This window comes from Pelobates fuscus, chromosome 12 (genome assembly GCF_036172605.1).
Source record: "Pelobates fuscus isolate aPelFus1 chromosome 12, aPelFus1.pri, whole genome shotgun sequence".
NCBI lineage: Eukaryota > Metazoa > Chordata > Amphibia > Anura > Pelobatidae > Pelobates > Pelobates fuscus.
In genome coordinates, this window is record NC_086328.1 from 77,397,705 (window position 1) to 77,416,676 (window position 18,972).

The window sequence follows — 18,972 nt, forward strand, 5'->3', positions numbered from 1 at the left end:
AAATTATGGCTTTTGCTTGAAAGAGCTTTAAAGTGGAAACCCTACTAATTTTCAGTTTTTCCACAAGGTTATGAACTGCTTCTCACCCCACATGAAATTTTACACATAGCTATTCCCTTTCACAAAATACATAAATGGCTTCTAAATTTATTTTCTAAATATTCTTTCTTCATTATAGTAAACAATAAAAGGGGTATTATTCTACTACCAGGATAATCTGACATAGTTCAGTGGAACTATACCTGTTCTACTAAAAGACAGCTAATGTAGTGAGGTTTGTGAGAGAAGGGTGGTACCCAAATATCACACCCTACAATAGGGAGTTCCAGGTCAGCAGATAAAGTTTAATGTAACAATAAGAAACAAAAAACACAATTTTATTCAATGCTGCATTAGGCTACTCTATACCACCATGCATGTCATACTGAAATGCACCCTTTTTCCTTTTTTAAACACATCTAACAAATTGAAATATTACTTTATTTGCTCACTACTCATAGTAGCCAGGTGAGTAACCCCATAAGTACAATTTTTATAGTTATATGTTCTTCTACCCCTCTTATTAATGTACAAGAACATTATGTAACTTTGTGAAACTACTATAAAAAATGTTATTTTGCAGAAATGGGTACAACCAATATTCAAGGACAAATCAACAAAATGCAGTTATTTGCTCACTAAAAAAGATTGAGTATATGTTTTTTAGTTTTGTTTTTTCTTTTATCTGTAGCACAGTAATGGACCCAAGCTTCGTCAGTAAGTCATACATTTCAGAATATCATTACTTAAGTGGGCATAGTGATCCATCAGACCAATTCCTTTTTGAGTTTCATTAGATCTGGGGCTGGATTCTATAAGCAGAGATTTTTTTTTTAACAATGGTAATTGAATCACAATTCTCCCCTTGACATCTATGGGAAAACTGTTAAGGAATTACACGCAATAAAGTTATGTTGGATTAAAGAATCCAGCCCCTGGTTTATTACTGGAGTGTTATGCATATGTATTATAGTTAAAAAATATTTTAACAGGTCTTTAGTAGCCTTCACTTAAGTGTATCCCTGTCAATCTGCACTTAGCAGGTCACTAAAAATGAGGATCTGATACTAGCTGATATACTGTATTACTCTTTTTCTGCATGGTCTGTGCCAGTTATGATGACCTCCATTCCATAGATCACAGTGTTAATTTCTCCATGCTGTATGATCAAGTCTTGTCAATCTATAGTTCATGAATAAATCTACATTTTTAATTTGGCACCAGTCATAATTCTTGTAATTCATAAAAAAAAAAATACTATAGGGATCTGTATAGATTTGCTGTATCAAACTACAATTCGAATTTGCATTAGAATGGTCATAACTATTTTCGTAACTATTTCCATTTAGGAAATCAGTCAACCTTATGCCTCTTAACCTAAATGTGTAGCACACCATTGACAAATCTTTAGTTTGATTTGGAATAAAGAGGTCACTGTGAATTCACCCTGTACTGTCCGAACCTGTCCCTGATATTCTGCAGTCTGGAAGTGACCTAACTTAGTGCCCACTTAGTAATGGCACGGCTAACCAATCCATTGCCAGAGAGGCTTGCAACATTGCTTTGACTGAAAGGCAGCCTCTTCCAGAACATAATCAGGTTTTAATAAAAAAATAAAATTCAAATTAGTAAAAAGAAAATATTTAACAAACAAAAAAGTAGTTTATAGACAGCATAGAGATAAATGTCCTGTTTTTTTTAAGATTTAGAAGGCATATCCTCCCACAAACACGGTAAGTCTGAGCACTGAGCTGGAACGGTAACTAAGCAGGGAATTTGAAGTCAGCATCTCAAGATCAAGAACGAATTCCTGGGGACCGTTGACTGGACGAGCCAGGACAAGCATAGCACTTATGTTATTGATTTGCTGTAGGTAGACAAGAAGGAGAGATACTCTTGAGAACACATGTATATGCAGCTTAGTTAAAACAGATGACCACAAAATTGTGACAATTCTAAAGCCAATCTGTTTTCCAAAATAACAGGGTTCAACTGAGTATTAAAATTGTTTATTTACTAAATATACCATCCAACAATTAGCAAATATAACATAACTGGAGCTTGTCACACTGGATATTTAGGACATTTTAGTGCAATGTCCACATTAAATATAGTTTTTATTTATTTAGAACTCCACTTCTTAAAACAGAACCAAACCACATTTTGTATGCCTACTTGGGTACACTGATGTACCCAAATCTGAAGCACATTCAGCTAAAACAGACCATTCATTCCCTAATAGTTCCGCATTGCCCTGCAAATAGTTTTTAAAAACAGATAGCCAGATAGTATATCCATAAGTCATTTACATCAATATTCTGCAATTAACCCTTGAAAACTCAAACATTCACCTGGCAGACAATCCTCTTTGCCCCATCTCTAATCACCTACATCTACTGCTTTGGTCTGGTTCCCTGGTACTCATGCTGCTTGAATTTATATACACTTCTGCATACTGCTCTATGGCTTCCCCTGTGTTACGCAGTTGAATTGTACAAGGTGCCCGGGTATGAGAGTGTGATCGTGATGTCATACCTATGCCTTGAACTATCAATCAATAATTTAAAAAAAATATTTAAACCTTTTCCAAAATTCACACTTTAGTGTACAACCCTATAATTCTTTCGTTCTGCATCTGGCTGCCTCCTTCAGTTACATAAAAGATTATAACATCTAATTTTCGGTAATAATAAACTAGGGATTAATTTCAGTCTTAATTGTTTTTATCCATATAATATGTTAGCCTATATGAATAGAGGTGGAGAAGGTAAACTTAAAAGAACACTATAGTGCTAGAACTAAGACTACAGTGTCCGTTTCTTATCTAAAGTAGTTCCCCCCGCCCCACTCTTTGTGCCATACAAGGAATATATATATATTTTTTTAAAGAAGCTTTTTACTTTACTCGCCGTTGCTCAACTCTCTCCCTCCTGCAACGTAATCGAGAAGGCATGGCCTCCTCCTGTGATGATCCAGTCACCGTTGCGTGGTGGGTGCTGCATGCGCATCCAAGATTTCCCATAGGAAAACATTATATTGAATGCTTTCCTGTAAGCTGCGGCGTCATGTGACTAAGTTTTACTTGGTCAGTGCAGTAGATGTGCCTCTAGGGGCTCTCATTATGACACCAACTTGTTTAAAGGACCACTATAGTGCCCTGAGGGTGCCCCCACCCTCAGGGTCCCCCTCCTGCCGGGCTCTAGGGGGTGGAAGGGATTAAACTTACCTCTTTCTCCAGTGCCGTGCGGGGGACTCTCCTCCTCCTCCTCGGCTGCATGCGCATGCGCGGCAAGAGCCGCGCGCGCATTCAGCCAGTCTCATAGGAAAGCATTCGCAATGCTTTCCTATGGACGCTGGCGTCTTCTCACTGTGATTTTCACAGTGAGAAGCACGCAATCGCCTCTAGCGGCTGTCAATGAGACAGCCACTAGAGGCTGGATTAATCCTAATTTTTCCTAAGAAAAAAGGGTTAAACCTAGCTAGACCAGGCACCCAGACCACTTCATTAAGCTGAAGTGATCTGGGTGCCTAAAGTGGTCCTTTAAGCTTTCAAGATAAGCACTGCTCTTTCTGCAAAATTGAATTGTTTTACTTTTACAGGCTAAACATACAGGACAACTGCATCTAAACCACTTCATTGAGATGAAGAGGGTGACTAGTGTTTTTTTGTTATTTTTTTAACGTAATCTTAAGTCAACTTAATATAAGTATTTTTTTTTTATGTATGTTTATAGATATATACTTTCACATGTTTGTTACTTACTCTGATGTAAAAATCTCCTTGCTCATTTCCAGAACGGATCTGGAAAGTATTGTACGCCCCAGGGTATACACTGGTTGCCTGGATCTGGAATATATCTGAAGGGACACTCCTGTCTGACGTAATGCTCATATACCGATACACCACAGAGCCTGGCTCATCCCGGCAAAGTGGATTACCTGATGGACACATACATCGGCTGCAAAGCAAAATCCAACATTAAAGGGGCATTCATTCACTAATTCCAGAGTTTTATGAAATTATACACTACAAAATTTATTTTCCCCATCTCCTGCTCCCCCGAAGATGATGCTCTAGATTGTTAATGGGCAATTGGGATACTGGGGACCTGGGTGACTGATTAATAGTAGTTTCAGAGTTCTCTAAAGAGAGTGAGCACTGCTTAATAGTAATAATTCCCAACAATATTCCAGGACGTCAAAATTAAAAATAGAAATATTTGTATTATTGTAGTGAAATACAAACTATATTATCTGTCTGAGAAAATGTCAATCTATTGGAACTGGCCCAGGGCTGTATAAACATACATGTTGCAGTTAAGTGCATATTTTAACCAACTAAGTGCACCATATTTTATAAATCAGCCTAAAATATGTCCTCTTTCAATGTTTTTCTTGGTATTTTTGTGTGCACAAAATTCAGTAAAGACAACACGACTTCCTAGTGCCTGATTGCTCTCCAGTGTTTTGTAGGAGTCTCATTCTGGAAATAGGGGTAGTTAGTAATATTTACTTTAGTCTATATCTATTCCCAGAAACTGAAGCATGATGATGAATTTGTGTGTTCTTGGCTTATTAATGTACCTAGTCCAGAAAAGCCATGTCTGCCCCTGATTTACATACTATTATCCAAGGGTCTCTTTGGCAAACAGTTATGGGGATAATAGTCAAGTGACGGTTGGAAGGCTTATGTTAGATATGCTTTCAATAAAGCAGATGACTTACTGATTAATTATTAACCTTTTCTAACCAGCAAGCAGCACAGAACCTAGGTATGGCTACTGATCTAAGAATTAATAATCACCATTCTAAGATAATCATTCTAATTTTTTGGTTCTGGTTGAACCACATCTTGCAAGTATCTGTAATATGGGTGTCTACTATGAAGGGATGAACCCTGCAGCAATAAATTAAGGTTAAAAATCTATTTAGAGAGAAGAAAAAAAATATTTTATGTATTTAGCTCACTTGTCGGCTACTTGTATATAAGGCTCCTTGCAACGATTCTTTTCCACACAGCGATAACCTCCATGGAAGTTGATGCAGTTCTGAGATTCAGAGCACGTATGGGCATCTGTTTCACATTCATTGATATCTGTAAAGGCAGTTCAAATCATTCCTATGTAAACAGTATACTCCTTCCACTGCTTACAATCCTAAATTCATTAAGATTAATCAAATCTCTCAATTTAAATATTTTATATTTCAACCAATTGTATTTTAATACATAGAATGTACATGGGTTGTTTATTTTTAAACACTCAAGTGAAACTCATTTGTCCATAAAAAAAATAATTAATTTCTATTAGCACAAATGATAACATTCCAGCAACAAATATGTAATCATCAAAGAGGTTTCGTTATTTAATTAGTAGGCACTCAAATAATATTTAAAATGGATGTTGTGATAAATATTTTCCGGAACATTTGGGAAGCTTTGAATTCATTGAGTTGAAAATGGTGGTAACACAGTTTTCCAATTGTCTGATGATAATTGTATTAATGACTCTTAAACCCCGAAAAGCCTAAGAGCCTAAGAGCCTGGTCATTGCATTGATAGGTATAACATACAGTAAGCTATCTTCATAGGGAGACAATTAGTAGCTGATGATAGACTCAAGCATCAAAAGCCAAAACATTGCTTCTGCCTGCATGACCACACAATCTACTTCTCTAATAGAGAAGACCAGCAATTGTTTCTCATATATAAATAAAATAAAATCAAGTAGGGCTCCTAAAACCCCATAGTAATCATCATGGAGTTCCAACTATGTCAACCTCTCCACCTTCATTCAAAAATAAAAAAAAGTAAAGCCATCGGGTTACTACACAATACACAAATCCTCCATGAGAATTGCAGGGTGGACACAGGTTCCCAAGTCACTGGCTACCTATTTGTAAAATATCTATTTTCCAGAATATAAAGATATATATTTTTCTACCTACATTATCAAGATCAAAAAAATTATAATTTCATACTTAGATTACGCAGCAAAATAAAACCGTGAACGTTTAATGCTATAGTTGTGGAATCAAACCCCCAAAATGTAAAGAAAAATCAAATACATAAAAAAAAAACTTTTATCACAGCGATTTTATTTATTTATTTATTTTTAGAAACTTTCTTTAGGTGCAAATATTAACTTGCAGTAAGGTGCCTTACTGGATATAATTTTATATCAAATCTCCCATTAATTTAATTGGCATCAGTTTTGTTCTCACAAGAGGAGCACTAAGCACCCACTCTGGAATCATTTGACCTTGAGGAGGAGTAATGTTTAAAACACCCATTTTACATGCAATCAAATACAAACCAGCACTCAGAGGTTGGTCCCAGTTTTCTTACCTTGGCATAATCGAGTGCCTAACAGCTGGTATCCTTCTGGGCAGATACAGGAAAAGCGCCCAGGTTCATTAACACACTGGTGCTGGCACAGGTAACTGGAGTAACTGCATTCATCAACGTCTGACCAGATAAAAGTAACCATGTTAAATATATATATCCTGTGTTCACATTCTCATAATCAAAATTGTAAATTTAAATCTGGGCATGCAAACAAGTAAGACATTAATAATACCATCATAACAATCTGGTCTTCAATAACGCTAAATAACACCATATGGATCCAACCTGTTGTTACTCAGAAATAAGTCCTAATATTTTTGCAGGCAGAACTAGGACAATTTTCAACAGGACAATAAACATGGTATAGGTATGAAGAACGTAACACTGGCAAAATCTCATGGAACTCTTCACATCTATAAGGTTGGATGGTTGACTACAAGCTGGAACTCAACTCCCCACCAACCTTAGAACTCCATGAGACCAGCCCACAAAGTTGGAAGGTATACCAATCTAATCTACTAATCCAAATGTTACAGAAATTGCATACATTGTTAGGATGATGTCAAATATCTTGAGTAGTTTCATATGTGTTTTGTTACTATTGACTAATTTATTTGTTAAGATATTCTGAAGTTTATCATGTCTTTCTGGTGGGGAAAGTAAGTTGTTTTTAAATTTGTGGAACGTTCACTTTATTGCAACATATATAAGGAGACGATAGTAAGGTCCATACATTGACACTGAGGTGATTTATGTGATTGGTATACTTTTGAATACATTTTTTTAAAAGCATGGTAGATTCATCTAATAATAATTTGCATTAGTACAATGATACACCTTTGGTAATGTGTGTTTTAGTTTATGTTTACCAATATACTTGGCCAGAAATATGAGTCCTGGAGACAAGTTGTGTAGCAGTGTATTTATAACTTCTATTACTTATCACCTAGTTAAATTAGATTTACATTATACAGGCCAGTGAATACTAAATGTAAAGCTAGCTGAACATTATTCGGAATATAGTCCAAAATAATCTGCAGTCAGAGTTTCCTGTTCGTTGAAGTGATTGCACAATACATTAAGTAACTAACTGAAACCACTAGACTTAGTGTGAAAAAAAAACATTCACAAATAACAGAGCAATTCTCTCCCACAGGATGTAAAGTGTAATACATTGACACATAGAAAGCCCATTAATGGGATGCTGACATGATCCACTTATGGTAGAAATTAGATCTACAGACCTAAATACCAATAATGGAATGGAATGGAATAAGGAAGGATCCAGTCATTGGTAGGCATGAAATCCAAGTGCTTGAGTAGTGTACCTACCATTGCAGGTATAGCCATCACGATCCAATTCATAACCCTGATTGCAGCGACACAAGAAAGTTCCATAGGTGTTATAGCAGCGTTGCTGGCATGGTGCACCCATGGAGCATTCATTAACATCTGAAAAAGGGAATGAGGAATTGTATATTTTAGCTTTACAGGTAAACATATATAAACATTTAAGAGACCATCTGTAATTGGTAACTATCGTCCCCTACCGTATGCTATTCCAGTACCCGCTATGCTTGTATTCAGTGTTCCATAATTTGAGAGGAACTCTAAAACGTAATACATCCTTAATACGTACATAACAAATAATGTACAGTACATTTGTAAACGAGGTACTATTGTGCCAATTGTTTGGATGTGTGGGAAGCATGATGACTACATGATGCTAAAATAAGTTCCCACTAAAGTCTAATCATATTTTCATTATTTCTAAGGTACATTTGTGCAAAGATTAACCATATTGTGGATGTTTATCTATCATTAAAAGCAAGTTGTTTTTTGGGGGAAAAAAAACTCAAAGGAGTATGTAAAAATAGATGTAGTGCCTGGGTAATTGATGTTTGTGTCATTCCAATTGACATTCCAATTTCATGCAATAATCCTGGCCTAGGATCAAGTCCAAATTCCCTAATTTTATGTTCTTGAGATACTAAGCTCAGGGGAAATTTACTGGCAAAGTAGGCTTGACAAAGTTTTAAGTTTTACTTAAAGCGAAAAAGGATCTTGTTCTGCAGTAACAATTCTGTTGTTTGTACCAGACACAAAATATGTTTGGATGGAACAAACTCGAAGGATACTCATTAATGTAGTCATATCTTTGTCTTAATGGGTGCATTGTATTTAACAGTTCAGTATCCAGCTGAGCTCTGCATAGAGACAACAGTGCCATAGAACAATACTCAACCTGATCATTGTAACAGTATTGAAAAGTTAGTAGATTTGAGAAGATATGACCACTGGTATTGAACTTTTTTTATGTAATTTATATAGTACTGACATTCATCCATGGCTATTATAAAACAAGACCATGAATAAGTCAATCTGGTTCAAAAATGTTAAAACTGATTTAGCGAATGAATGTAATGGTAAATTAATCAGAGCAATGTAAATGAGCCACATTCAGGTCTGGATGGCATTAAATATGCCTCTATTTACTAATGCTCCATACAGACAATATGTTAAACATGAAAAACAGCCATTATATATTACTTTTAATGACATGTTTATTTTAATTATCTCATTGCCCTAATTTTCAAACAATTGTATTACTCAATTGTTTGTATATTATTATTATTATTATTATTTTATTATTTATATAGCGCCAACAAATTTCGTAGCGCTGTACAATGGGTGGACTAACAGACACATAATTGAGATCAGACCACTGGACGTACAGGAACAGAGGGGGTTGAGGGCCCTGCTCAATGAGCTTACATGCTAGAGGGAGTGCGGTATAGTGACACAAACGGGTTAAAGTAGGGGAATTAAATAGTTTGTTAGAGAAGGGTTTATTGAGTGCTTGGTAGGTCATTTTTGACAGTTGCAGGAAAGGAGTCATGGGGTGGGGGATGAGAAGCCTGCTGACAGTTTAATTGATACGCTTTAACGAAGAAGTGAGTTTTCAAAGATTTTTTGAAGGAGTGGAGGCTGGGTGAAAGTCTGATTGAGGAGGGAAGGGAGTTCCACAGAATAGGTGCAGCCCTAGAGAAGTCTTGAAGGCGAGCGTCAGAGGTGGGGATCCGGGCAGAGGATAGGCGTAGGTCTTGGGATGAGCGCAGGGGTCTTGACGGGACATACTTGTGTATGAGGGAGGATGGGTATGTTGGAGCAGCATTATGTAGGGATTTGTAAGCAAGTGCCAGAATTTTTAATTGGGCCCTATATCTAACTGGAAGCCAATGCATGGACTGACAGAGCGTGGAGGCGTGGGAGGTGCGACCGGACAGGAAAATAAGCCTCGCAGCCGCGTTCATTACAGATTGCAGCGGTGCAAGCTGGGAACATGTAAGACCGGTCAGAAGGGGATTGCAGTAGTCGAGGCGAGAGAGAACAACAGCATGAACCAATATCTTAGCCGCGTCCGGCGTTAGATATGGGCGGATGCGCACTATGTTCTTGAGTTGGAAGCGACAGGATTTGACTATCGATTGGACATGGGGAGTAAAAGAGAGGTCAGAATCGAAAAGAACCCCTAGGCAGCGAGCCTGCGAGGTAGAGGTGATAGTAGCGCCGTTGACTTGGATGGAGACAACAGGAGTAGCAGCACTTGAGGGAGGAAAAACTAGAAGTTCTGTTTTGGACAGGTTGAGTTTAAGGAAGTGAGCAGCCATCCAGTTGGAAATAGCAGAGAGGCAGTCAGAAACACGAGTCAAGGTGGGCGGAGAGAGATCAGGGGAGGACAGGTAGATTTGCGTGTCATCTGCATATAAATGATATTGGAAACCAAAGGAGCTGATGAGTTTACCAAGGGAGGCAGTATAAATAGAGAACAATAGGGGGCCGAGGACAGATCCTTGAGGGACGCCGACAGAGAGGGGTTGGTGAGAAGAGGCAGAACCAGAGAAAGAAACACTGAAAGAGCGCTGGGAGAGGTAGGAGGAGCACATTATATATATATTAAACACATTAATATATTATATTATATAACTATCACATCTGTTTCCTATATAGTTACATAAGAAACACCATGTAGATTTGGCCAGCCCCAACTTTCTGAACAAATACAGATAACATAAATCATCTAAATATCTTAAGATTTATTACAAATGTACCTGCAGATCGTTATGTTGGATTAACATAAGCAGACTAAATACAACATACAAAAACTATGATTCCAAGTAAAGTGGACCTGTCAGGACAGTGATCCTCAGCTGGAGCAGAAATTACCCATTCATAGATTCCACTGGTTTTCCTGGCAGGCTGTTCTAAGAAACTAATAGTACACACGCAACTGTCGATGATGGCTGATGTGACTGCAATGTGAATGGGCTGCTAGGAAAAGCAGTGTGATCTTCATTTGGGTAGACATTGGAACTACCTGTAGGAGAGTTACTACTTTTGCTGATAGTCAACTCTATGCCTTTGGCTAATACCTGTATAATGAAAGCTGGTTGTTACAATGAGAGGAGAAGGTATTTATCATCTAGGTTTTTTTGGACAATGTACACATTCGCTAGCAATTCTATTAGCATAATGTACGGATTAAACTGCGCTTTACCTTTTCATTAGACCAAAATAAATCATTTCTAAATGGCAAGCTTTCAGGAGTTCCTCCCATTATCAAATCAACAACAATTTTGAACGAAATGACAAAGTAATTCGACAGGGATGTACAGTCTTGCTAAACCTATATAGAGATTTTTTTTATATGTATCTTTTGTCGAAGACAGCATATAAATAGTATAGAGTTGAATGGCAACAACAGAAATTGTTGCAAATTGAAAAGAGAATAGCATACCACAGGCCAACATTGAGAAATGTTGTCCTAAAATTTGCAAATCCATTGTGTAAACACTTCTTGGTTTAGTGCATACACTTCTTTGCTTTTTATGACTTTGTGTCCAGTGTTTTACTTTTTACTGAGCACCATATTTGTGTAGTAATATGTCACAAAACCCGTGCACATTTCTAAAGCCCATGGTATTGCTGACATAATAGTTCTGTTCACTTCTATATTAGTACATATGATTGACCTCTCTTCATAACCAAGTCAATTAACAAACAGCACCCTTGTTTTCTCATGTACTTTCAAATCTGTTTTCAAAACACAACCTAGTCTAATAAACGAAATGGTTTTCTTTTGGTGGCAAGACTTACCCACGCAGGAACGGTTATTGGATGCCAGCTGGAATCCTGGCTCACACTGACAAGTAAAAGATCCAGGAGAGTTAACGCAGCGATGCTGACAGTACCTGTATCGACACTCATCTATATCTGTGGGACAAAGGGATAATGTTACATGAACATTAAGAAAAGACAAAAAAATAAAGAGAGATATAGAATCATGTATAAGATTAAGTAGATCATTGGAGCTAGAATCAAACAGAATGATGTTATTTGAAAAATGTATAGATGGGTTATGTATAAAGAAAAATTCTAGGGAAAAGATTTAACAATGTACTATTGGTTTCCATAAGTTTAATTTGTATGTATTAAGCAGCAGGAAGAGTATGACGAAACCTGAAGATATGATGAGATGGATTAAGTTAATATTGCTCTTATACTCACCTACACACTCGTTCCCTATCTTTCTGTAGCCATCTGGGCATTTGCAGTGAAAGCCACCTGGTGCATTGACACACTCCTGGCTGGGCAGGCAGTCATCCAGTTGATATGCACATTCATCCACATCTGAAACAAAATAGTACAGTCTTAAGAGAAATAATATTTTTTTTCTATGCTTCCTTTAACATCACCTACTATTCTATTCATCTCTGCAGTAAAACTCCAGCATAATGTATATTTAATCTCTCTGCAGCATTAATTACCTCACTACGTAGATCACACCGGTCTGCAAGGGTAACCAACTCTATAAGTATCTAATGTCTGCAGTTGTATCCGATTCTATATATTTCATCTCTAGAACGTTAACTAGCTCTATATGTACTCCACTTACAATCACACATCACTGTTACCTCCTACATTAGCACTAATGGGGAATCCTGAATGACATCCTTGCAAAGATACTCAACTTTGTATCTCATCTCCCGAAAATGATAACTTCCTACCCATAAAGCTCACTTTCATTGCTATTCAATTCACTTCATGTCCGTGCAGGCCCCACATCTCCATAATACTGGCTTACCCACACTAATCCCACCAACCTTTATATTATATTCTCCTTTTGTAGAGGATTTTGTACTTAAGAGAAACCATTATCATAGAAAAACGTTATTATATCCTATAGACCACTCCAACTGTGCATTGTATTCTTCTAAAAGCATTTATATTCCTTTCTTACCTACACAGGTACCAAGCCCTGGTGAGTCGGGCTGGTAGCCTGCTGGACATTGGATGTCCTGTGCTTCTGTGTTATGTGGCGGCGGAGGGGGCGGATCATGAATAGCAGATTCTGTTTGGGAGTCACTGATTACCGAAGCAGAGCGAGGAAGGCACAGGTAACCCCCATAATGATTAATACACTTCATCTCCCCCTTACAGGCATCAGGTATTGTCTGACACTCATTAATATCTGTGAGAGGTGAAAGAAAAGTTAATTTTAGCAATGATGCAGTCAATAACTACCCAAAATGCATATAATATAATATACTAAAATTGATCTGGTACCTTTGCAATGCTGCTTCTCTGGATCCCATTCATATCCATCTGTGCATTCCTGACATAAAAACAGTTGAATGGTCAAAATACACTCAACACTAATAAATGAGGTTCAAACCATCCCTGATTATGAAAATCAACAACATTCCTGTGAAATCATTTAAATAGTAAATACTAGTAAATGACTAGGAAAAGCCTTTCAAATTCCAGTATTGCTAATTATTGTAAGAAAATGCAGATAATATTCTTCATGGGGACATTTAAAAATATCATGCAAGAAAATGCCTCATGTTTCTGTCTGTTAGAAATGTATGTGAAGCATTTTGCCTGATAGATCTGTTTATCACGGGATGAGCAGAATGTGTGGCTCTATATTACAATACACTTTATGTTAAATTACCGTGAAGCTGTTTGGTGATTCACCCTCTTGCTGTCTACTTGGAACCAGGAGAAGACAAAGTAGTAGGGAGAAGAGACACAGCATCTATAATGAATTAAAAGCAGAGGTTAAGTAACTATATAGACACAAGGGAGTGGACTCACTTGACTTTCTTATAGTGGTACCATTAACTCCCTTCATGTTTAGTGCATAATCAGAAACAAGTAGACTCAGTTGATAGTGCAGTGATGAGTCCGGTTTTCTTGGCTAGTTCTTTACATTCAATTTTCATATACTTTCTCTTCTGTATGTCCCCTAGACCTGCTATGAATATAACCTCGGGTTTTAACAGTTACCAAACATACCAAGGTTGGTGTACCAATCAACCGAGTTACTGAGCTTGTTGAATGGGCCATGCAGAGGGTCAATTCAAAATGACAAAGAGGGACACTTTAATCTTAGGGGGGTAAGTAAATGTGTAGCCAGGGGGCTGTTCTGAAAAATTCTAGTTGACTTAATAATAACAATGTATGCCATTAAAATGTAATTGAGAACAAAAAACATGTATTTTATTTACACAGGCTGATCTCTAAACACATTTCTTGTAATTTAAAGACACATTACTGCGAGATTTATTGCTGCGGAGATCTGTTCTATATTCTAATACATATTAGGAAAGAAAAGAGGGACATCACAATTAGGGACTGTAGCTCCTAATGTAGGACACTTGGGAGGTATGGGTTAATAGAAAGCCAAACAGTGTATTAAGAAAATCCATAGAATAAAACAAGAATTTAAGAAAAGGACATGCCATAAAAGTTTATGAAATCAGTTGAAAAATACTTTTAATCATGCTCACTCCCAACTGAGCCACATTAGTATCAGATCTGGATGGATTCCCATTAGCACAGGAGGATGTCAATAAACAGTATTACATGGCCTTATCTAGAGTGTGCATCTTTCCTGTTAGCATTTAGTCAATCTAAATAGTTTTTTTTTTCTATTAACCCTGTGTGGTATGCACTGTTTGCTGTCCTATCAGTTTCTTATGGTCTACATAAAATCATGTTCTACAAGCGCCAATGTTCTGACCAGCAAACTGAGGGTTGTGATATGGAGAATTATATCCAACGATGGTGATAGCATGCATGGTTCATTTACTTTTCATCCACTAAGTAAACTGTTATGCTATGTCATGTATGTTTTCTTTTTTATTTTTGCAACCGTTCTCCCATTTCTTGTATCAAACAAGGGTGCTCTTGAATTATCCGAGATATGTAAATTCGTTGTATGTGTATGTGCCTACAGCAGATGGAAGATTGCCTCTTCGTGCTCAGTTTTCTGGCCAAATGGACCCTTGCTTCTGCTTATACCTTTGATGACTCTCATATGTTTCAACCATTATTAATACACTTAATTGACCACTAACCCACTATCAGTCTAAATGCGTCACCGCTTACTAAGTTAACAATACTGCTGAATATGTCGACATTTTTTGAATACAATGATAACAATTATTTATTGGCTAACAAGGGGAATAGTCTGTTCTGTTTTGCCAGATAAAGTTAAAGACTCTTCTTACTGAGAGAGAAGCAAAATCTATAGAACTATGACTGAGATATAAACAAAAAAAGAAATTAATATATTTGTAAAGAAAAGGTGAAAAGTCTTACGAAGTCTAATATGCCTGGTAAAGAGCATCAACATCCACTGCAATTGACCAACTATTAGCAAACATAATATTAAAAGGCACTAATAATAAATGCAACACAAAAATCTCACTAATAGTGAATGTGACATACAAATTCACTATTAGTGAACACACAAAGGGAGAGTTACAATTTTTGCTTTCCCATACAAGACTGATGTATAAACAGCACAACACACAAATATTGATATATATTAAGAGATATCATCTAGACGTTGCAATATAATATTCACATTAGGCGGCTATTTTTGTTGGGGTTTTTTTATTTGTGTGTCTGGACAAATACGAGATGAGATCTGCCAGTTCTTTAGGGAAAGAAACCCATTCATTAGAGTGAAAGAGACAAATGGAGTGAGACACATGCACACACACACGACACATAGGTGATAGATGACACAAACTATCGACATAATTTAATGAATTGTCCTACAATGACAGATTAATACACACTCAGAGAGACACGCATCACTCTTTTCTCTCTCTCTCTCTCTCTCTAGATATTAAATATTTATGATTTAGTTATTCAGATATATAAAAAAAAATACTCACCATTCTCTCTGATCCGGGAGTTAAAAAGTGGAATACAATGAATAATCCTGTTTTTCTTTAATATTTATCTTCTTCCTATGGCTGCCTCTCTGTGTTTCCTGGGCCTTTTCTGTGTTTTTTTTTTTTTTTACTCTCCCCGCTTTACACCAACACTGCCCCCAGTTCCTTTCTTCCTTTACTAAATTGCTTGTTGAATCTGCTTTTTTAACTCTCTCTCTTTTTCTTTTCTTTTTGTCTATTGCCTCCTCTAACTTTCCATGGCAGACTAAAGCTCTCTCTTTCCCAGTGTATGATATGTCTGTTCCCTCTGACCTCCTCCCTCTCTCTTTCAGTCTCTTTCTGCTTCTATCTCTCTCTCTTTCTAAATTCCTGAGTTTCTGCCAATCCCTCCCTACTTTCCAGTAAAATTCTCCCCACACCTGGTTTTACTTAAAGACAGACACACAGCCTTTTCATGTCCAGCTGTTCACCCCCTCCCTTTATGTCCCCTCCCCTTGCACACCCCCATGAGACTAATGTCACAACCCTCTCCCCCAGAGACCCTTCCAGCCTTCACAAACTACTATGAGATCAATTTCCACTGGGAGATTTTTTACATAAAAAAAAAATAAAAAATATCATTTTGAATTAGCTCTTTCACAGGCAGTAACTCCCATCACTCTAAGGCCGACGAAGATACGCTTTATAGATCAATACATTTTTTCAGCACTACTAGCCCAACAAAAACGTTTATTTTATTTTTTTTACCTCCAAGAGGCCCCCAAACCCATAAGACTTTTTAAAGTGCAAGCCTAAGGCAGTTTAAAATGTAGTTACCATCTGGTTATCAGAAGCCATGTGTAAAATATTAAATGTAAACAACATTCAGTGAATTGCTACTATTCACAAGCACGTGGCCCATTTGTTCTATAAACTTAATCTACAGTATTACATAGAGGTAAAGAGTGCAGGAAATTACGGTCCGATTCTTCTGTGACTAGCGACACAGGGATTATCAATCTAACCCTGCTGGGATCCAAAAGCAATATTCATACAATACTATCTATCGGACACCCCCCGACCCATTAAACCCTGAAGTAATAGTACCTGATAACACAAATACCACTGTCTAGTTAGCTAGTGGTGGCGTTATAAATGGACATCCAGATAAAAAAAATATTTTTGCCCTAAATCCATCCCTGTATCTCCCACTATCTTGTGCCCTTCCATTGGAATGTTGTCACTTTTCCTTCTACAGCCCTTACCTCTTCTATCAGGGGTTCACGGCTGTCGAGACACTCTTATTGTGTGCCCATGTAATAAATTGGTCTTGCCTTCAACAATTTTGGTCATATTCCCTGCCACCAGGCCTTCTTGTTAGATGCAAATCCCCTTAATACATGATGAGATTGCAAAAAAGAAGTCTCCCAAGACCAAATGTTGCACTGCAGCTTCATCTACGAATAAAGGAAAAATGTTTAATAATGATGGATTATTTATGTACCTATTTTTATGTACACAGAAAAAGAAAAAGAGATTATCTAATAGTGTAGTAAACAAATAGCCTGGTACCCTGTGCAGTATTTCAAACACACATAACATTAACCATTCAAGCAACATTTACCTTAATTATTACTTACAACACATATTCTGTGAGCACTGTAATCTGGTCCATAAGGGCAGGTTATTTGTTTATTTAACGCAGCATAGTAGGTGTTGTAGATTTCTTCATTTTATTTATTGCAGTATAACAATTTTTGGTGCAATAAATAAAAAAAATCTACTGACATGTAACAGACTGATGATTAAGTGTGTTAAAAAACAAGTTGTGTCTGCTACGATTAGTTCTGCAGTTTCCATTCCTCAACCTTATTGATGGGTAGAGATGTTGCTGTCAGATTGAGCAAGTAATCATGTCAAGATTTTGAGAGATTATTGAAAAACCTCAGACCTGGTTAGCCTGCTGTCACAAGAGCTGATATCACCTATTGGCTTTACCTTGGGCCTTCAGTTCCGGGATGTCCTAAAAGGAAGACAGGCCTGCACAATGTCTTGTGTTCTAAAACCATGATTGACTAATAGTGTCAGGTGGTAGAGTCAGATATTGTTGTTTTCCTTTATGTATGGGTTTATGATATTGGACAGGGCATGACTTCTCCTTGGGTAAGGGGTCAAGTACATAGGATTAAGTAGGAAGCACCCAAAAATGCAAGGGTCAGAATAACATATCAGTAAATGAGTCTAGCGCCCCACCAACTTCTCGACCCGCCCTGTCCGAGTATCAAGCCTCAGATATTCCCTTCTATTTTTAGTGGTACAAACAGATGGAACACTGGGACTCAGCACATGTGGAGTTTAAAGATGAGCTTAATTTCCTGTCCTGTTTATTTCTGAAGAATGTCCCTGCCTCATCTTGGGATATCTGTTAATTTTCTGTTTTTGTAGGACACATTAACACTGTATTTGAAAGTTTGTCACTTACATCTTTTTTTGAGTGTTTTCTGACGCTTCTTACTGTGACAACCTTGTCACCCCCCCCCCTGTCTATTTACACTTCACATATTCTGAGCTATGACATGTCTTATCTAACTCACCCATCTGTGAACCTGATCTCACCATCATCTCCTTCCTTCCTACTCCAGAGAATCATCCTGATTCATAGTTTATTAAATATAAATCTCCCATCCCTCTCCCCTAACCCATTTAAAGCACCAGCATTGCATACCTGATCTGTATTATAATGGTTCATAGTGCTAACTGAAGTTGAAAATACCCAGTGCTATGCTATCGGTAAAATCAATAAATAGACCTTACAGATTGTATCAATTGTACGTGAAGAATCTTGCACTCTAGGAAGAACGTATTTTAGCATTTCCATGTTTTTAAATCTGAAAACAAAATAGACATAACAATACACATAAATCATAACAGGATGTAAAAAAAAAAAAAAGTGGGGGGGGGGGGGGGGGGGTTCTGGCACAGGTCAATTTCATTTGCTTGAATATATATTTAGCTACTAAGCAATATAATACAAACCATGTGACATAATGACAGAGACCAGGCTTTAATACACATTTGGGTGGACAATTTATCTAAACTTCAAAGTAAACTTTCGAACCTCATTAACCATGTTCAAAAATGAACGGATCTTTTTTTCACTAGTAAAATATAGAAGTGTTAACATGTTGTAGAATTAGAATTTAGAAAGCAAAGAGACATATATTGGAACAAATCACTGTTTTGTTGTAATTCAAGTTAGATGTACTATAGCAACTAACCAGTATATATATATATTTATTTTATGAATTTTTTTAAGTGTGTAATAAGAGTATTTTTTTTAAAGCCATATATCCC

At 37.0% G+C, this 18,972-nt stretch overlaps 1 protein-coding gene across 1 annotated transcript; it reads right to left on the reverse strand.

Annotated features, from left to right (window-relative positions):
* Positions 1 to 323: 323 nt before the first annotated feature.
* On the reverse strand, positions 324 to 16,021 carry EFEMP2 (EGF containing fibulin extracellular matrix protein 2). Its single transcript, XM_063437826.1, has 11 exons — positions 15,640 to 16,021; positions 13,404 to 13,487; positions 13,013 to 13,061; positions 12,687 to 12,917; positions 11,954 to 12,076; positions 11,543 to 11,659; positions 7,718 to 7,837; positions 6,386 to 6,505; positions 5,008 to 5,134; positions 3,803 to 3,998; positions 324 to 1,906 (listed from the first exon to the last, which is right to left on the reverse strand). The coding sequence occupies exons 1-11, from the start codon at positions 15,640 to 15,642 to the stop codon at positions 1,745 to 1,747; spliced, it is 1,332 nt and encodes a 443-aa protein (XP_063293896.1). The 5' UTR covers positions 15,643 to 16,021; the 3' UTR covers positions 324 to 1,744.
* Positions 16,022 to 18,972: the final 2,951 nt, after the last annotated feature.

Excerpts from the sequence above, each read along its gene's own strand:
- EFEMP2 (XM_063437826.1), bottom strand. Across the intron at positions 13,062-13,403 it reads AATCACCAAACAGCTTCACG|GAATGCACAGATGGATATGA; the intron begins GTAATTTAACAT and ends TTTTTATGTCAG. Across the intron at positions 6,506-7,717 it reads TGATGGCTATACCTGCAATG|ACGTTGATGAATGCAGTTAC; the intron begins GTAGGTACACTA and ends TTATCTGGTCAG.